The 14,743-nt window shown below is 43.5% G+C and overlaps 1 protein-coding gene across 9 annotated transcripts in view; it reads left to right on the forward strand.

Moving 5' to 3' along the window:
• Positions 1-14,743, forward strand: part of RALGAPA1 (Ral GTPase activating protein catalytic subunit alpha 1) — a 186,212-nt gene that overhangs the window by 104,994 nt on the left and 66,475 nt on the right. For all 9 annotated transcript variants that reach the window (XM_066613742.1, XM_066613750.1, XM_066613759.1 and 6 more), the window contains 3 exons: positions 1,051-1,119; positions 5,060-5,194; positions 12,561-12,744. In XM_066613742.1, coding sequence (XP_066469839.1) covers positions 1,051-1,119; positions 5,060-5,194; positions 12,561-12,744 — 388 coding nt within the window. The remainder of the gene's footprint in view (positions 1-1,050; positions 1,120-5,059; positions 5,195-12,560; positions 12,745-14,743) is intronic.

The raw sequence follows: 14,743 nt of genomic DNA on the forward strand, positions 1-14,743 counted from the left end.
TTATATTCCACCAACCCCACCCCCCACAAAATACTGTATATGGTCATATGGGTACAACATGAAGATCTTACAGTGAAGATCCTTACAAACTTTTGCTACAGGCTGTGCAAGCAACTGCAATAAGGTGCACCAATCTGACTATTTTGAAATAATAATAATAATAACAATAATAATAACAATAATAATAACAGGTATTTATATACCGTCTTTCTTGGTCTTTATTCAAGACTTTATTCAAGGCGGTTTACATAGGCAGGCTTATTTAAATCCCTATTAAATAGGGATTTTTACAATTTCAAAGAAGGTTCTTTCTTTCAAGAACGACTACATTCAAGGTGTTTCATTCCGATCTGGCTTCACATTCTGGCCTCCATCCTCCCACGCTCAGAGCAGATGGAATTGCTCGGCTTCAGCTTGTCAGCTGCTCCAAGGTCGCACGGTGCCGGTGGCCTCGAACTGGCGACCTTGTGGATGTTATCTTCAGGCAGACGGAGGCTCTACCCTCTAGACCAGACCTCCTGCCTGAAATGGCTTGTGCTGATATCAAGGATCTAACATCCTTGATCCTTGATATCAGCAAAATGTGATCCTAAACTGATATCACTGCTTTTTAATTTTAGCAGTTATTTAAAGAATAAAGTCCTCATATTATTCAGAGTCCTAAACCGCTTTAATTGCATGCTTCAAATAGCTCAGCATTTTCAAATGAAGTCATGCTAGAATATTAAACACATTGAATGGGATGGGAATGTTTTGTCTGAAGCAACAGTGCTACCTTTTAGAAACAGAGAAATGAAAGAATTACAGTGGTGGCCATAATAAATCCCCATATGAATAGGAATTTTGTTCACCCCCAGCAAATGGAAAGTAAGGACACGCTGGAGAACATAACAAACAACATGGAAATGTATGTAAATAATGACCCAATGTAGTAATTAAATGATTACTAAAATGATTTCACAGTATCAATAAAGTTTTTAAATATCTGGACATGCTTTAAACCAGTTTTTAAAAACTGGCCATTGCTTTAAATAAAATATTTATTCACAGATACTGATTGCAACCATTACTCATCTCTTGCCAAGTACAGAAGCATCTTCTTATGAACAGGACAAGAGGGTAAGAAAACATTTTTTTCTCTGTGCTTCCCATGTGTACTTATAATAGTGATGCAAAGTTGCACAACAGGGTGTTGACATTGTAATGAAAGCACATAGCATTTAAGTTTGTTTGGTGGCCTGGGAAAACAATGATATTGTGGGCATAATGGAAACCTGGTAGAATGCTGAGATCCAGTGGTATAGTGCAATCCCAGGCTATAAACTCTATAGGAGGGATAGGGAGGGGTGTGTTGGAGGTGCGGTGGCCATCTGTGTCAGAGAAGGGATCTCTCTGTCATATGTCATCTATGTTGTCATCTATCATCTATCTATGTCTCATCTGTCATCTGTGTCTCATCTGTCATACGTCATAGATGTCATATGTCATCTATCATGTCATATGTCATCTATGTCTCGTATGTCCAACTCCATAGAACCACTGTGAGTTAAATTACCTGGCCCAAGAAGCAATGTAACAGTAGGGACATTCTATTATTATTCAGATCAAAAACGTGAAGGTGACCTTGAAATGAGGAAACAAATCAGAGAGATGTCAAGGAGAGACGGGATTGTAATCGTTGGGGATTTCAATTTTCTTCATTATTGACTGGTTCAATTCATGCTCTGATCAAGTCAGAGAAACCAGATTTCTTCACATGCTAAATGCAAAGGCACAGCTGTGCCTTAGAACAGCTAGTCATGGAGGCCACCAGAGGACAAGTGAATCTGGATTTAATATTGTGAGGTACTCAGGACCTGGTTAGGGATGTAAATGTTACTGAGCCATTGGGGAACAGTGACCATGCTGCAATCTGTTTCGCCATGCATGTCGGGGGAAGAGCACCAAGGAAATCTGACACAAAAGCCCTGGACTTCTGAAGGGTAGACTGACCTCAAATGAGGAGACTAATTAGAAAGAAGCTGAAAGGGAAGGTAAAAACAGTCTCTCCAGAGTAAGGCTGTTTAAAACAACAGTAATAGAGTCCCACTGGAAGTGTATACTGCAGAGGAAGAAGGACTCAACTAAGTCCAGGAGGGTGTCAGCACAGCTAACAGTTAGTTGGCAACCTTCAGTCTCGAAAGACTATGGTATCGCGCTCTGATTGGTGGTTCTGGAACAGCGTCTAGTATGGCTGAAAAGGCCGATTCGGGAGTGACAATCCCTTCCACACTGAGAGCAAGTGTAGTCTGTCCCTGGTCTGTCTCATAAGAACAGCCCCACTGGATCAGGCCATAGGCCTATCTAGTCCAGCTTCCTGTATCTCACAGCGGCCCACCAAATGCCCCAGGGAGCACACCAGATAACAAGAGACCTCATTTTGGTGCCCTCCCTTGCATCTGGCATTCTGACATAGCCCATTTCTAAAATCAGGAGGTTGCACATGCACATCATGGCTTGTAACCTGTAATGGATTTTTCCTCCAGAAACTTGTCTTAAGGCATCCAGGCCAGACGCCATCACCACATCCTGTGGCAAGGAGTTCTACAGACCAACCACACGCACATAGTCTCCCTGGCTGTAGGCCTTCCTTCTTTGCCTCTTTGCCTCAGTCTTTTGGCCAAATGTCTCTTCAAACCAGCAGAGGCCATACTGCACAGCCTACTTTCAAGCGGGATGCTCAGAGGCCAAGGTTTCCCACTTGTTGAGGTCCACTCCTAAGGCCTTCAGATCCCTCTTGCAGATGTCCTTGTATCGCAGCTGTGGTCTACCTGTAGGGCGCTTTCCTTGCACGAGTTCTCCATGGAGGAGATCCTTTGGGATCCAGAAATCATCCATTCTCACGACATGACCAAACCAACGCATGGGTCTCTGTTTCAGCAGTGCATATGTGCTAGGGATTCCAGCTTGTTCCAGGACTGTGTTGTTTGGAACTTTGTCCTGCCAGGTGATGCTGAGGATGCATCAGAGACAGCGCATGTGGAAAGCGTTCCGTTTCCTCTCCTGTTGTGAGCAAAGAGTCCATGACTCGCTGCAGTACAGAAGTGTACTCAGAACGCAAGCTCTGTAGACCTGGATCTTGGTATGTTCCGTCAGCTTCTTGTGAGTCTGGAAAACGTGGTAGCTGCTTTACCGATGCATTTGTTTAGCTCAGTATCAAGAGAAATCTATCTAATTAGTATCGAGATTAGTATCTCGATCGATAGTATTAGATCTAGTCGATAGTATCGATACTATCCATTGAGAGTATCTATCTAATTAGTATCGAGAAAAATCGAGATGGGACTCGTCAGCCTGGGAAGGCAGCTCATCTGAGAGAAGGAAAACTCTGATCCCAAACCTCCACTGCCTTGTGGCTACATCCAGTTATGGAAAAGGCTTCAGGAGTCAACCTCGAGGCAAAATCCAGAGCCTGAGGCAATCCCTGAGGCAGTTCATGGCTGAACACAGTCGTGTTCTGGCAGCTCCTGCGACGCCGCTGGAACCAACCGTATTGGCTTCTGCCTTTCCATTGGACCATTTCAGCGACGTGGAGAGGGGGGATTTGCTGCATGGGTAACAGCCTATCCTCCATACCTACTTTACCCAGGTTTCGCGCACTGGAGAGGACACTCTGTTCCAGAACCACCATTCAGAGCGTGACACCATAGTCTTCCGAGACAGAAGGATGCCAACAACAGTGTGGATAGAATTGCCGCCTTTGGGATGTCTGGGAAATTTTTAAAAAACGGATCAGCAACTACTTGGGAGCATTAGGAGGGTGGTTCTCTATTTAAATAAACTTTTGAACTTTGCAAACTTTTAGTTTACTTAATTAATTGGAGTTGATTTTGTCGTTTGGGGGTGTCAAAAATTTTCCTGCTTGATGATGTCACTTCTAGCCATGGCATCACTTCCAGGTTAATGACAATCACTTCTGGAGAGTCCCAATGTATTGTAATTCTAAAAAGCCAAAAGATCAGAGGCTTTCCTACCTTAATTGGAACACTACAGTTATTTACACTACAGGCATGGCCTCTCTCAGTTTGAAGAGGCACTTGCCCAACAGACTGAGGCAAAGAAGGAAAGTCCACTGCCAGGGAGACACACTAGGGACAGACTACATTTGCTCCCAGTGTGGAAGGGATTGTCACTCCCGGATTGGCCTTTTTAGCCAGACTAGATGCTGTTCCAGAACCACTATTCAGAGCGCGATACCATAGTCTCCCAAGACTGAAGGATGCCAATGATGAGTTATTTATGTTTGTAGGTTTTCATGGCCAGCAATAATCCAACAATTTAACATATATTTATTTGGGTGAGAAGACCATGGTTTTGTCAGAGGATTAGAATCCATGTTGTTAAAAAAGTGCAGTGTTTTTTCAGAACTTCATCAGGGAAAGCGTGCCTAGACAAGACATGTTGCTAGAGAGCCAGCCAGAAACAGCAGTTCTGGAAAAAAAACAGAACAAAATGTTGGACTTCTTTACCAGAATGAATTCTAATTCTTTGACATGGCCATGGACTTCTCAGTCAAATAAATATATGTTAAATTGTTGGATTATTGCAGTCATTTGCTTTCCATTAGCTTCACGCAAAGTCATAAGACTTCGAGCCACTCTGCACATGAGAACTTCGTATCCATGAAACAGGTACATATTGCCATATCGCGCTGCAGAGATACCTATTTCAGTGTATGTACATGTAACAAATTTTATTAATTAAGGAATGAATCATTCCTTAATCACCCTGCTATTGCTACAGGTACAAACTATCCAAAGTTAATAATGTTGAAAACTCATGGTACTGAACTCTCCATCAGGTGCTCAGATGTGCTTAACTTTAAGTGGGCTCTTGCACTGTGTGTTTGCACTCTGTATTCCCATAACCAAAAATGTTGGACATAAGATAAGAAAGAACATGCTTCTGTCAATGCTTGAGATGAGTTACTATTGAGACTACATTAATAACTGAAGGAGGAAAAATATAGCAGTCTATTCTTTGTAGCTATTTTAGTCACTTAGAAATCCTTCTCTTACAGCTGGTGGTATCTCTGCTTCTGTGTCTCTTGGATTGGATAATGGCCTTGCCTTTAAAAACTCTGTTGCAGCCTGTTCACACTGCAGGATCTGAAAATGATAAAACTGAAAAATCTGTTCTCAACTGTGTCTATAAGGTAGTTGATTTTTACTTTCTTCTCCTTTTGGGTTTTAGAATAGGAGTTCTTAAAAGATGGAAGTTGGTATTATGGCAACTGAAGGAATAAAACTCTTTCATTAAGAAGAAAAAAGTTACTTTAGTACAAGCTTTTCCCACATTTAATGATATTTTTAATCTCAGCTTTTCTCTAAATTATTCTGCCTCTTTCCAATGATTGATCACTATATGAGCTATAATCAATTTCACAGTCTGTGGTAGTCACTGACAAAGTTTAAGTTTGATGGCCTAAACATATTCAGAACTCTAAAATATAAAAAAATGAGCTGCAGGTCAAAGCCTTACATATGCACTATGTAGCTCAACATATTTGGGTTAGGTGGCAGCCTATAGGGAATCTCCAGTTCCTGAGGGCCCAACCCTATCCAGGTTTCCATCACCTTTGCAGCTACAGTTCAAACCCCAGGGGAAGGGAACAAACATTCCCTTACTTTGAGGAGCCTCCATGACTGCTCCTCCCCACAGCAGGATACATTGCATGTCTATTGGCGCAGCTTGCATCAGCACTGGAAAGTTGAATAGGATTTGACCCCGAGTCAGAAGCTTGGTGCTGCCTCACAGTGCACAAAGTCCATTCGTCCCCACCTCCAGTCTCCCTCCTTCTATGATCTCAAATTTGCCCCATGAAAGATGTGATAGAGAGATTTCTGGGACTTGGTCTCTGGGTCAAAATGCTAAGCAGACATAGACTCCTTTAAAAGCATATAGAAAAATTTATTTACATGCTATTTACAGATTAAGAATAGATTAGGATGGATACAGGTTCTAAGTTACCCCATGGTGGATCTTTGATTTCTCCTCGAACCACACCCAAAACTCCTTTACTTATACTCTATGAAAAACAAGTGACCCATGTGATATTCATGTCACTTCCCTCTCCTTATTTGGCATACTGGTGCATGGTTCTAGCCCTAACTGGGAAGTCTGTTATCCATGTATGGAGAAGTTCTGGCTTGCAAATTTGATTTCACAAGACCCTGGAATGTTCCTTTTGGGAAAGCTATGATGCACATGTTTTTCCCTCTCTGCAGGTCATCTTGACATAATGACTTTCCTATCCTGCTTTTAACAGAAAACCAGTCACAATTTTGGTTCCTAATTTTCGAGTGTTTTTCTCATCTGAAAAGAAGTTACGTTAACCCTAAAAATATATATCAGATGGGCAAGGGACCTCCTTCTCCTACCCCCATAATCTTTCCCTCTTGTAGATCCATAATCTTCTCATCCTCTCCCTCCCCTACTAGTTCCCTTAATCTCCAAACAAGGGTCGGTTTTCTCTTGCTGTTCCCAACAGGAACATAAGAACAGCCCTACTGGATCAGGCCATAGGCCCATCTAGTCCAGCTTCCTGTATCTCACAGCGGCCCCACCAAATACCCCAGGGAGCACACCAGATAACAAGAGACCTGCACCCGGCATTCTGACATAGCCCATTTCTAAAATCAGGAGGTTGCACATACACATCATGGCTTGTAACCCGTAATGGATTTTTCCTCCAGAAAATTGTCCAATCCCCTTTTAAAGGCATCCAGGCCAGATGCCGTCACCACATCTTGTGGCAAGGAGTTCCACAGACCAACCACACGCTGAGTAAAGAAATATTTTCTTTTGTCTGTCCTAACCCTCCCAACACTCAATTTTAGTGGATGTCCCCTGGTTCTGGTGTTATGTGAGAGTGTAAAGAGCATCTCTCTATCCACTTTCCTTCCCATGCATAATTTTGTATGTCTCAATCATGTCCCCCCTCAGGCGTCTCTTTTCTAGGATGAAGAGGCCCAAATGCTGTAGCCTTTCCTCATAAGGAAGGTGCCCCAGCCCAGCAATCATCTTAGTCCCTCTCTTTTGCACCTTTTCCATTTCCGCTATGTCTTTTTTGAGATGTGGCGATCAGACATGGACACAATACTCCAGGTGTGGCCTAACCATCGATTTGTACAACGGCATTATAATATTAGCCGTTTTGTTCTCAATACCTTTTCTGATGATCCCAAGCATAGAATTGGCCTTCTTCACTGCCGCCGCACATTGAGTCGACACTTTCATCGACCTGTCCACCACCACCCCAAGATCTCTCTCCTGATCTGTCACAGACAGCTCAGAACCCATCAGCCTATATATGAAGCTTTGATTTTTTGCCCCAACGTGCATGACTTTACACTTACTTACATTGAAACGCATCTGCCATTTTGCTGCCCATTCTGCCAGTCTGGAGAGATCCTTCTGGAGCTCCTCACAATCACTTCTAATCTTTACCACTTGGAAAAGTTTGGTGTCATCTGCAAACTTAGCCACTTTGCTGCTTAGCCTTGTCTCCAGGTCATTTATGAAGAGGTTGAAGAGCACCAGTCCCAGGACAGATCCTTGGGGCACACCGCTTTTCACTTCTCTCCATTGTGAAAATTGCCCATTGACATCCACTCTCTGTTTCCTGGTCTTCAACCAGGTCTCAATCCTGGAGAGGACCTGCCCTCTAATTCCCTGACTGTGGAGTTTTTTCAGTAGCCTTTGGTGAGGGACCGTGTCGAACGCCTTCTGAAAGTCCAGATATATAATGTCCACAGGTTCTCCCACATCCACATGCCTGTTGACCTTTTCAAAGAATTCTGAAAGGTTTGTGAGGCAAGACTTACCCTTACAGAAGCCATGCTGATTCTCCCTTCCTTGTTCGTCTATGTGCTTTGAGATTCTATCTTTGGTGAGACATTCCACCATCTTACCCGGTATAGATGTTAGGCTGACTGGCCTATAGTTTCCTGGGTCTGCCCTCTTTCCCTTTTTAAAGATTGGCATGACATCCGTTCTGAGGGACAAGTTGCATATTTTAGTCAAGAGATCAGCAACTTCATTCTTCAATTCCTTAATAACTCTTGGGTGGATGCCATCAGGGCCCAGTGACTTATTGATATTTAATTTAATTAAAGATCAGTTTCAATGAGGTCTGAAACATCTTCTCTTTTAACCTCTATCTTACTTAATTCCTTGGTCAGGAGGGGCCGTTCGGGCAGCAGTATTTGCCTGAGGTCTTCTGCCGTGAAGACAGATGCAAAGAACTCATTCAATTTCTCTGCCATCTCTAAGTCTCCTTTTATCTCCCCTTTCCCTCCCTCACCATCCAGAGGGCCAACTGCTTCTCTGGCAGGTTTCCTGCTTCTAACATAATTGAAGAAGCTTTTATTATTTCCCTTAATGCTGCTGGCCATGTGTTCCTCATACTCTCGCTTGGCCTCCCATATCACCTTCTTACATTTCTTTTGCCACAGTTTATGTTCCTTTTTATTCTCCTCATTAGGGCAAGACTTCCATTTACAGAAGCAAGCTTCCTTGCCCTTTACGGCCTCTCTAACTTGGCTGGTTAGCCATGTGGGCACCCTCCTGGACTTAGTGGAGCCCTTCTTCCTTTGTGGTATACACTTCCGCTGGGCCTCTATTACTGTTTTGAGCAACCTCTATGCTCTCTGTAGAGCCTGGAATCTTTTTACCTTCCCTTTCAACCTCCTTCTAATCTGCCTCCTCATTTGAGGGAAGTCTGCTCATTGGAAGTCAAGGGTTTTTGTTAGAGATTTGCCCGGTATTCTTCCCCTGACGTGCATGTCAAAACGGATCACAGCATGATCACTGTTCCCCAATGGCTCAGTAACATTGACATCTCTAACCAGGTCCTGAGTACAGCACAATATTAAATCCAGAGTCATCTGTCCTCTGGTGATCTCCATGACTAGCTGTTCTAAGGCACAGTCATGTAGCATATCAAGGAATCCGGTCTCCTTTTCGTGACCAGAACACAAATTGACCCAGTCAATATGAGGATAATTGAAGTCCCCCATGATTATAACCCTGTCCCTCCTTGTCACCTCCCTGATCTGTTTCCTCATTTCAAGGTCCCCTTCCAGTTTCTGTTCTGGAGGACGATAGTACACCCCCAGTATTATATCACTCCTCAGGCCTGGTAATTTAACCCATAGAGATTCTATGGAGTCGGACCCACCTTCAATCTCTACTTTGCTGGATGGCCACCGCACCTCCAGCACACCCCTCCCTGTCCCTCCTGTAGTGTTTATAGCCCAGGATTGCCATATCCCACTGATTCTCCGCATTCCATCAGGTTTCCGTTATGCCCACTATGTCAATGTTTTCCCTTGTCACCAGACATTCCAGTTCTCCCATCTTTGCTCGGAGACTTCGGGCATTTGCATAAAAGCATTTGTACAAGGAATGCCCCAGGATGGGCTGCTTATTCGCTCCTTTGTCCCTGCATCCTCTCATTGTGCCAAACCGTCGATCACATCCCATCACGCTACCTTTCCCAATTTCTTCTCCTACTCTGCCTTTGTCTTGTTGTTCTCTAACCTCTCCATCCTCGTCCCATAGGGATGAGGAGTCCCGAACTGGATGCCCCTCGGCTCCCTGATCCCCAGGGATCAGTTTAAAAGCTGCTCTGCCACCTTTTTAATGTTATGCGCCAGCAGTCTGGTTCCATTCTGGTTCAAGTGAAGCCCATTCCCCTTGTACAGGCCCCGCTTGTCCCAAAACATCCCCCAGTGCCCAACGAATCTAAACCCATACACCACCGTCTCATCCACGTATTGAGACCCCTGATCTCCGCCTGCCTAGCTGGCCCTGCGCTTGGAACAGGTAGCACTTCAGAGAACGCTACCTTTGAGGTCCTGGCTTTCAGCTTCCTGCCTAAAAGCCTAAATTTGGCCTCCAGGACCTCTTGACTACACTTGCCTATGTCGTTGGTGCCGATATGCACCACAACCACTACCTCCTCCCCAGCACTATCTACCAGCCTGTCTAGATGAGAAGTGATGTCCGCAACCTTCGCACCAGGCAGGCAAGTCGCCATGCGGTCCTCACATCCGTCGCAAACCCCCCTCTCTATGTTTCTAATAATCGAATCCCCCATTACAAGAAGCCCCCGACCCCCCTCCCGCTGAGGAATATCCTGAGTGCATTCGGATACAGGTCTATCCCCTGGAGAAGGAGTCCCCCCTAGGGGATCTTTTCCCTCCTCTCCAGGATGACGTCCTCCAGCCTGATCGTCCCTGGAAGTCTCCCCACGGTCCTTCTCTGCCTGCCTCTGCTTCTCCAGGTCGGCCACCAGAAGAGAGCGACTTGAAGCCACCAAGGCTTCAAGGGAGCAGACATGTTCCCTGAGTCCCTGGAGGACACACCCATGACTTATGCCCCAGAGGCATATAATCATACATGTGGCACTCGATGCAGAACACTGGATAGCCCCCACCCTGCTGCTGGCTGTCTGACTGCATAGCTTTTTTTTATATGGTTTGTTTTTGTTTAGGGGTACTTAAAAACCCTACACTGGTTAGCAGCCCTCTTCTCAAGGGAAGAGAAAGGGCGGTATCTGGGGCCCTGGCTTCCTCGCCCTGCTGCTGAACTCACAGATGCTAAACTCGCCGTGCCTTACCTGGCACTTTGTTCCCAAGGCACTGGGTTTCCCAGAGGCCATGCCTGCTTCTGCAGAGAAACTCTGCAGAAGGTGGCAGGCACTAGCTTTTTACTCCTACCTAGCTCCTCCTCCCTCAAATGAAGAAAGAAAATGAAGGGAATCTTTCTGTATACTCCCCTCCCCCTTTTGTCTCTAGAGGTTTCTGGAAAATTCTGAACTAGAAATTCCTGGCCTTAGACTACATGTCTTCATTTAGAAAATCTTTTAGAATAGCGCTTCTCGAACTGTGGGTCGTAACCCACATGGGCCCTCCTGCCTGCCCCTACTTCCGGTTGGCTCCAAATTGGAACCCTCCAGATTCAATTGGAGATGACACCGGGCCTCCGAAGGCCTCCAGAAGCAACTGGAAAGTGACTTCCAGTTTACTTCTGAGTTCATGAAAGTGACTTCCAGTTGCTTCCAGAGGCCTGCAGAGGCCTCAAACCAGAGGAGAAAGTGGGTTGCAGTGCCACTCTGCCACAGAACAGTTGGGTAACACTGGGGGAAAGTTTGAGAACCTCTGTTTTTGAAGAATAATATCTGTAGTGCTTGCATCTGAGAGGAATATTTTCTTTGCCAGTGCTCCTGGTTGAGGGTCACCTGAATCTAAACTTGAAAACTGGTGTTGGATAAACCATCTTAAATCCTGCAAATCGAAAAGATTCAATTAAAAAGAGAGAGAGCTTCTTCCCCTCACCATCTGTGAGGTGAAATATATTTATTACAAATAGGCATAATCATATTTCTAAACTTTGTTATTTTCTTAGTTTGCTGCAAGTCACTGTTGTCCCAAAACTTACTTAACCCACAGTTGACCTTCAGCTTCTACACTGAAAATTTGTGACCCAGGTGCCTTTTAAGCTGCATGTTCTGTTTCAGGGACCAGTCGCATAATTTTTTCCTAGAAGGCACATGTAACTGTCATACAACTGTCATTGTAAAAATCCCTACTGGGATTTAATTTGCCTGCCTATGTAAACCGCCTTGAATAAAGTCTAAGGAGAAATCTGAGGACCAAGAAAGACGGTATAGAAATACCTGTATTTATTTATTTATTATTTATATGTACCAATTTTTTTTTCTCCCTCTCTGTACACACATTGGGAGGTGTTAATTGATGACAGCATCTCATGCACATGTATACTTTTTTGTACTTGTAATGGAAAAACCCATGGATAGGAACACTGCACATCAGATTCTTCATGTGGGTTTAACATCCCGGTGTGGAAGGGATTGTCACTCCCGGATTGGCCTTTTCAGCCACACTAGACGCTGTTCCAGAACCACCTTTCAGAGCGCGATACCATAGTCTTTCGAGACTGAAGGTTGCCAATACAATCTACATGGCACTTTTGGGGGGCTTAGAAGAGTGTGGTGTTGTGTTCAAACGTTCTGTGTCCGTGTTACAACACACTCAGGAGAGGAGGCTTTCTGAATTCATTTTACTTTTGCTGTACCACTGGCGACAGCTCTCCATTAGGACTGCAATCCGTACATAATCCCTTGCTAATTGGGTAAGAGGCACTTTTTCAAGTGGGTGCTCCTCTTTTATTTAGCAAGAGGAGAGTAACTGGCCCCAGCAGTGTCTTTTCTAGTGGCTGTCTGCTGGTGTTTTGCATCTTTTTTAGGGACAGTTTTGGGACAGGGAGCCATTAGTTATTTGATTTTTCTCTTTAAACAGCTTTGTGAACTTTTGTTGAAAAGCGGTATATAAATACTGTTAATAATGATAGGGTGGTGGGTTTTTCACAAGGATTGTGCAGCTCCCCTGGCTGGTTTCCACAGCCCTCTGGGGAGCCACAGCTCACAGTTTGGGAACCATGCAGTACATGTTAACAAGTGAATTGACTGTAGTCAATTTTGTATCTATTCTTAGGTTCTTCATGGATGTGTATATGGATCTCAGTGCTTTAGCAACCCAAAATATTTTCCTATAAGCCTGTCTGATCTGGCATCTTCAGATTATGATCCTTTTATACACCTGGAGAGTTTGAAAGAGCCGGAACCATTACATTCACCTGATTCAGAACGATCTTCAAAACTCCAGCCAGTCACAGAAGGTCAGTTTGCTTTGATGATCCTCCTTAAGATCAAACAATGTGACTATTTTCAGTACTGAAGTGTTGGTCTAAACTAGTGTGAATTTTAAATTATATCTGATGCCACTATAAATAGTGCTAATCAATATGGAATAAATCATTGTAATTTTGAGCAATTACAATTCAGTTTACTAAAATAAGTACATCTGAACAACATGGAAATCAATTTAATATGGATCCTTCTGCCCTTTGGTACATCAGTAAACACGTTGTACCATTTTGTGTTTAGCTAAATTATCTTACCTCTGTCAATACTGCAAAGAAATCTTTTTGCAGGTACATTAACTGCAAGCAGCTGCATAAAGAATAGTTGAATTATCACACAAGACAGTTTTTGAATTTATGTACTCTGATAGATTTCTTTAATCGTCCTAATTTTGCTTCATTCTCATTTCACACAGAAATTTTTCTGTGAGCCTCATATGACATTGTTTGTTGAAGAGCTATCCATGTAGGGGATGATTTTCCTCTGAACATAAAGCCCTGTGAAGTAAAGGTTGCAATAAACCTTAAGCTGCATTTTTCGCTAGCAAATATCAAATGGCCCGGGTGGAAGGAAATTTGGAAAAAATGGACTTTAATACTGATATCAGATATTCTGTGTAGTGTCATTCTCCTCCTATATTAAGCTGTTCCCTTTAGGCTTCCTTTAAGGTATTAAAGACTAGATAAATGCAGAACCTTTTTGTAGCAGCTGTGTGCTAACAGCAGGTGATTCTGTGGTCTGTAGTGACTCCGTGCTGTTTTTTTTATGTGGAGAAAATGGCTAATCGTTGTGCCCTTGTCTAAGGCATGCTTCATCATCTTCAAGTACTTTTTTGGCCAAAGAATTCTGAACATAGAGCTATCCTCTAATAAGCTCAGTATTGGATTGAACGAATCTGATTTGAGAACGATTGGCAGGAGGAGCAGTAATTATTAAATTTGCTGAAGAATGAAGCCAGGTACTGTAGTTGGCTTTTTGTCAAATGGCGGTGTTATTAGCCAGGAGTAATCATCTGCAGGGTCAGAATGAAAGAAGCATCAAAGGGTTCATTCTGCTCTAATTACAGTTTCACCTATACATATTATGCAAAGCTAATAGTTAAAGTATTTGCCAAAATTAACTTCCCCTACATGTTCCATTGCAAGTGTAGAGAACTGTAGTACTGTTGGTGCCTTGCGGCTTTTGTATGCTATAATAATATGTAATTATGGGTTTGCAGCAAATGTTGGGTGTTTTGTTGAATCTGACTATTTGAAAAGAAAACCTTGAATACGGTCTCTCCTCCCCCTCCCCAAATGAATGTAGGTTGCACAAAACCCAAGCATTGCCATCCTTCATTTGTGTTGTTCTCCAGAGTACAGCCTTTCGTGGTTTCTTGCTAAGGTCCTAAATAAAAATTTTCACTTCTGTGTGTATATTATGTTGTCTTAGATAAGTAAAACTAACCTGATTTTTCCCCTTAAAATTATTTTCAGTGAAGATCCCTCAGTAGAGTATATGATACAGTGTAATGAATAATGTGTTCCATGAGTGGTAATGCCAGCTTAGAATTTATGGCACTATAAAACAAAGAACATCAAGTATTTCTTACTATTCTGCCATAATTGTTGGCATTATAAAGAGGTATTGAAGGGATGAAATTATTGCTTAGATAGTCAGGGATGAGAGCTTCTCAGAAAACCAGGCCTGCTCCTTGGCATTGGGACACACACAGTAGAGTCGTTGTTCCACACTCCCATTGGAATAAGAACATAAGAACAGCCCCACTGGATCAGGCCATAGGCCCATCTAGTCCAGCTTCCTGTATCTCACAGTGGCCCACCAAATGCCCCAGGGAGCACACCAGATAACAAGAGACCTGCAAGGCCTTCTGGGAATTGTAGTTAAGAACATAAGAACAGCCCCACTGGATCAGGCCAGAGGCCCATCTAGTCCAGCTTCCTGTATCTCACAGCAGCCCACCAAATGCCCCAG

This window comes from Tiliqua scincoides, chromosome 1 (genome assembly GCF_035046505.1).
Source record: "Tiliqua scincoides isolate rTilSci1 chromosome 1, rTilSci1.hap2, whole genome shotgun sequence".
Classification (NCBI taxonomy): Eukaryota; Metazoa; Chordata; class Lepidosauria; order Squamata; family Scincidae; genus Tiliqua; species Tiliqua scincoides.